The sequence below is a fragment of the Saccopteryx leptura genome, chromosome 10 (genome assembly GCF_036850995.1).
Source record: "Saccopteryx leptura isolate mSacLep1 chromosome 10, mSacLep1_pri_phased_curated, whole genome shotgun sequence".
Lineage (NCBI taxonomy): Eukaryota > Metazoa > Chordata > Mammalia > Chiroptera > Emballonuridae > Saccopteryx > Saccopteryx leptura.
Window position 1 is genome coordinate 6,478,554 of NC_089512.1, and position 6,000 is coordinate 6,484,553.

A 6,000-nucleotide genomic window follows, 5' to 3' on the forward strand; every position below is an offset into this window, starting at 1 on the left:
TGGGATCATAGACATGACCCCATGGTCACTGGCTTGAGCCCAAAGGTCGCTGGCTTGAAGCCCAAGGTCGCTAGCTTGAGCCCAAGGTCACTGGCTTGAGCAAGGGGTCACTCGCTCTGCTGGAGCCCCTCCACCCCACCCCATCAAGGCACATATGAGAAAGCAGTCAATGAACAACTAAGGTGCCACAACGAAGAATTGATGCTTCTCATTTCTCTCCCTTCCTGTCTGTCTGTCCCTATCTGTCCCTCTCTCTGTCTCTCTCTCTGTCTCTGTCACACACACACAAAAAAATATTTGCTGAGATTAAGAAGGGACCATGATCCTGTCTGGATGTGATCATGGTGCTGTGGTAATATTCACACAAAGCCTTTATTCTCTAGACATACACGCTGAAATATTGATGATGAAATGTTGAGATATCTGAAAGTTACTTCCATAATGCATGGGAAGTGAGGAAGATGATAAAACTGGATCAGCCATGAGCTGTGGCTAGGCAAGGGGAACATGGGAGTCCATTGGCTTAGTGTCACTACTTTTATGTACATTTGAAATTTTCTGTAATAAAAAGTTACCTTAGGCCTAACCAGGCGGTGGCGCAGTGGATAGAGCATTGGACTGGGATGCAGAGGACCCAGGTTCGAGACCCCGAGGTGGCCAGCTTGAGTGGTCACCAGCTTGAATCCAAGGTCACTGGCTCGAGCAAGGGGTTACTCGGTCTACTGTAGCCCCACGGTCAAGGCACATATGAAAAAGCAATCAATGAACAACTAAGGTGTCGCAACAAAAAACTGATGATTGATGCTTCTCATTTCTCTCCATTCCTGTCTGTCTGTCCCTGTCTATCCCTCTCTCTGACTCTCTCTCTATCCCTGAAAAAAAAAGTTACCTTAAAAGATAGCCTTTCTCCCCCTAATGTCTTCATAACTTTTTTTTTATTGGCAGCATCTTATCAGTCTTAATGCTGGGAACAGCTATATTTTCAAAGCTGCCCCACTCTCCCTGGCAAGAAATGTAAAAATGATTTCCCCCTTTGGGTGAAATTTTGATGTGATCACCATTCAGATGTTAGACTTTAGTACAAACCCCACTACATGCCCTCCATGAGAATCCGGCCACTAGAGCCAAACAATCTTTTTATTTTATTTTATTTTATATTATTCATTTTTAGAGAGGAGAGAGAGAGACAGACAGAAAGGGAGAGAGAGGAGAGAGAGACAGAGAGAGAGAAGGGGGGGAGGAGCTGGAAGCATCAACTCCCATATGTGCCTTGACCAGGCAAGCCCAGGGTTTCGAACCGGCGACCTCAGCATTTCCAGGTCAACACTTTATCCACTGCGCCACCACAGGTCAGGCTAGAGCCAAACAATCTTTAAATGATAAAGGAACATTATTTCCAACCCTGGCAATTGTATCCTTTCATTTTATCCTTATAAATTAGTTCCAGATTTTTCTAGAGCCTGTTAACTGATATAAAAAGTCCAGACCAGAGATGTTATGCCTGATAAACCCATCTTTAAAAAATATTTCATTGAGATATAATTATGAAAAACCCATTTTGAGAAAGGCACTGTAGGTGTGGTTCTCAGAGTAGCCCTGCCCACCTTCCAGGACAGGACCAGTTTTCTGGGCTAAGCTGCTTTTGGCTCAAGATGTCTCCACGGTATGTGAACTGGAAGTGAGTGAGAGGCAATCTTGGCATAGACCACAGGTTTTGATGGTTAATAAGGGAAAGGCGCCGTGCCTGGCTTGCCCCAGCTCTCCTCCACACCCCTGCCCTTGGCTCCATTCTCTGCTTACTGTCCCTGCCTGTGTGGACTACACTCCTCATGCCATTTCTCCAGATACCCTGGGTTTTTCCTGCTTTTAAAGCCTGGCTCTGCCTCTTCACTCTTCTCACTTGACAACCCTTCTATACGTGCTGCCTATTTGTCACTTCTAAGACACTGAACTGCCTGCAGTGTCACTCCTTGGGTCCGTCCATGATTCGGCTCTTCAAAAGCTGTCTGATCAACCAGACTGTGAGATGCCAGAGGACAGGAGAGCACTGTACTCCCTTCTAGTCCCTCCTCAAAGCCCAGCACAGTGCTTGCTCTTGATACTGATAAATAAATATACCTTGGCTGATTGACTAATGATCAATTTGCAAATGTCCAAACATGTGCAAGTCCCCAGGACTGACATAGATTATACATGGGTCCTTTGTGCAATTTTTTAAAGGTCTTTTCTAGGGTTAGATCATTTGAACAGGTTGTATGTCATGGGTGTGTGTACAGGAAAAGTACTGTCAACTTGAAGACTTCGCTGTATGTCAGGCATCTGATGTACATCAAATGTCCATAAAGTAAGTCAATGGATGAATAAATGAAAGGTGCCCCTTTCTCTAGGAAGATGCAGCCCACAGCAGGGCATAAGCTTGGGGAGTGGAGCCTGAGACAGAGTTCAGCCACCCCCAGCCTGGCACTCCTTGGGAAAGGCATAGTACATATGACCCTGATTCCAGAGGCGAAACAGCCCTGCCTCGAGGGACCCTCCGATGCCCAAAGTGCTATATCACCCAAATGGGCAGCATTATGGATGTTGTTGAAGCAGCACTATGGGTGTGGTGATGCTGCTCTTCACAGGATTCAAGTCAGGCTCTTCAGTCACAACTGCCGCAGTCACCCCCACACACACACACAAAGCCCAAGTCAGCTCAGTATGAGAATGAAAAGACTAATTCAGCCTGGGGTGACAAAGGTTAACATGCCAACAGGAAGAGCCCAATCAACCGCCCCAGAACCTTGGTTTCATTGCCCTCTGGGGTTGGTAAAAAAAATCTCCTCCTTACCTGATCCTCCACCTATCTCTATGAGGTTTCCAACTGCCCCCAAATTCACAAGCTGGCCTGAAACTATGCCAACACTCTCTCTTGAATGCCCAGAAGCACATGCCACAGGGCTTTTTCACCATCAATGGGCCAATCTGCTCAGCAGCTTCTCAGAACAGAACATGCTAAATTTGGCATCAAGTACCTGAGATGCTCTGGTAAGAGGAAGCAGAAGCTATTCTGATACTGAAGGAGAGACCTACCATGAATGTACTGCTCAGCTGACATACTGGGAGAAGTTGAATACTAGCTGGAAGAATAAATCCCTGTTTCCTAAGGGTCCCCAGTCCCGTGCTTTGGTGATAAAAAGGCAGCTCAACACCTGAGCCTGATGGCCATAGAGACCTTAACACCACAGGCCCATGTGTGAACCTTGCCCACAGCCAGGAGCAAGATTATGTGACCACTAAACCCAGCAGGAGCCCATGGTCCCCCTAACTCACAGTAGTGTGTAGGTCAGCCCTATAGCAGAATGCACAGACAGGGTGGAAATGAGACTGAAAAGGTATGGGAGCAGCAGACACCAGCCTCCTTCCTGTTCTTCTGAGCTGCCCAAGTCTTTCCAAAATTCCATATGCTTGGTTTTGCAACACCAGGTAAACTACAAGCAGAGCAGCCTGTTTGGTTACCGGGAGAGAAATGTCAAATTCCCCATATAGATAATTCCCAATACCAAGGTGTTTTTCCATTCAGCTTAGAGGTTCTCCCTTTGAGGAGGAGCTTGATAAACCTGGGTGAGCCTCGCTCATGCTAAAACTCAAACAGCAGCTCAACACGCAGCAAAATGGACAGTATTTGCAGTGCTGAGAATTGTGTGCCATCCGACTGCATTACTGTAATAGCTAATGTAAAATGGGCAAACCCCCTCTAAAAGGGATACTGGCCTGTCTGTGGCAGGCTTCGGGCTACTAAGAGCCTCTCATTACTGTTAGTTGTCTAAGAAATTACTTCTGAGGAAACAAACATACGAGAGGTACAGTTGGGCAGCTGTAGAATCAAAAATGATGTTCCCTCACAGTTTATGTGTTCCTACTCAGAAAAGTCAAAGCAATATTGTCAACGGGTCACATGGAGCTGGAAGCACTCTCCCCCCCCCATTTTGCTACTCCCCAGGGTTATTTGGTGTAAAGATAATGCCTTCCATTTTATCCTGTTATCTCTCAGTAACTTTCCTGACTGATTTTACTATATGTTAGCATTCCCTTCCACTGCATTCACTGCCACTTGATTGTTTTTATAGGACCTTGGTTGGCATACATTTTAAACAAGCTGGTTTTGTGGTATTTGATCAGATATGTTCTGTTTAAAGCATTCTGTGTGGGTTTCAGCTTTTCCACTGGTTTGAGGTGGTAATCTAAGTCATAAGACAACAGAAACATTATTTGGTGCTAGATGATTCAAAAGCATTTTTGCTTCAGCCCAAAGTGTTTCACTAAATCTTGGTGAAAGTACCTGATCCTTGTTAGTATTGTTGAGCTCAAATAAATAGCTTTTGGTGTCCAGTGGCATTTTCCCTTTCTCCAAAGATGATTATAGCCACTAAATGCCCAAGCAAAGCGCATGACCAAGTTCATGGTCCAACTATTTCCATATCTCTGTGTTCCTCGCAGTGACACTTATCTTCCCTGACAGCCACTCCCATTGTGCTCTTTTCTCAACCCAACACAATGGACACACACAGACACCAGCAGACAGGGAGGACGTTTTCCATCCCACTGCTCCCCAGTGCAAAGGGACCAGGCTGAGGTTACATAAGACCCTCGTGAGCCCAGCGTTGGGGAGAAGAAAATTTGGGGTTCGTGACGAAGTCACGGTCTGCAGGCCCCGACTGATCCTGCGCTCACCACCCTACCTAGCCAAGGCGGTGCTGCTGGAAAGGGAGGGCCGCCTCCCGAGACCACCTGGCTCACACCAGCAGGGCTGGGGGCAAAGTGTGGCCGGAAGTCCGACCTCGCTGTCCAGCCTAGATCGCGGGGTCATGGGCCCCGGCCCTGGCCACAAGCTGCAGCTCTCCCCCACCCCGGGGAGCCGCGACCCGCGCTTACCTGCCCGGGCCCGTGCCAGGGCCCGGGCCGGGGCTGGGGCTGGGGCCGGGGCCGGGGCCGGAGCCGGGTGGTCCCGCGGTCGCCCGCGCAGCTCCAGCCGCGGGGAGCTGTCCGCCGCCGGCCGGTGCTGAAGGCGGCTTCCCTGCACCGGGGCCCGGACCCGGGCCGGGGCCTCCGGGCGGCACCGGCCCGTCGCCAGCGCCGCCCTCCAGGCTGGCCTCGTTGCCCATGGCAAGCGGGCGGGCGGGCGGAGTCGGGGTCGCTCTGAGCCCGGGCCGGCGGCTCCCGGGCGGCTGCTCACTCTCTCGGCGCCGCCGCCGCCGCCATCTCCCAGCTCGGCTCGCGCCGCCGCCTGCCGCTGCGCATGCGTATGCGCGGCCTGCGCGCCCCTTCTCTGCACACGCTCCTCCCCGCTCCCTCCAACACGCGCGCGCTCCCGCCGGCCTGTGAGGACGCGTAGCCACGAGCCGGCGGCGGGGTCACTGGGAACCAGCCTTCGGGACCAACGCATGCGCCCTCCGAGGCCGACGCGGCCCGCGAGCCCGGCTGGGGCTGCCGGGACAGTCCCACCAAACCGGGATGGAGGGGCACAGTCCTTGAGAAAGGACCCTGGGGGCGTCGCGCCTCCTGCTCCAGGGAAAGGGGGCATAAGAGCTTTCCTTTGGGTAACCTCAGTGTCTCAGATGGCAGGCTTCGTGTGGACAGGCCTCAGAGAGGAGCCACCCGACTGTGGCCTCAAAGATGTTTAAGAGTTGGAGAGGCAAACGAACAGTGTTCAGAGGCGCAAGGTCATGAAAGGACGGAGCTGGAGCATGCTGAGTGATGGGGCCCATTGTGAGGGTGTCAAAGGCCAGCTAGGGAGTGGACAGTTTATCCAGATGGTAATGGGAACCATCTGGGATTCACGCTGCGGCCTGGTCCCGCGGGACAGTCTCAGGCAGTGGCCCTAGAAAAGACGGAGGGTGTGTCAGGGCTGGCCTGAAGCCATTTGGAAGGGTGCCTCAGCAGGCCCTGGGACCGTGACCTTGGGGACGGGGAAGAAGAGCTGATATTTGTCAGAGGCCTCAGGTTTCCAGGGACTGTCTA

At 51.2% G+C, this 6,000-nt stretch overlaps 1 protein-coding gene across 1 annotated transcript in view; it reads right to left on the reverse strand.

Annotated features, from left to right (window-relative positions):
* The window catches only part of BSN (bassoon presynaptic cytomatrix protein), an 87,726-nt gene extending 82,539 nt beyond the window's left edge, over positions 1-5,187 (reverse strand). Inside the window, exon 1 of the mRNA XM_066352048.1 lies at positions 4,915-5,187. Coding sequence (XP_066208145.1) covers positions 4,915-5,144 — 230 coding nt within the window. The 5' untranslated portion in view covers positions 5,145-5,187. The remainder of the gene's footprint in view (positions 1-4,914) is intronic.
* Positions 5,188-6,000: the final 813 nt, after the last annotated feature.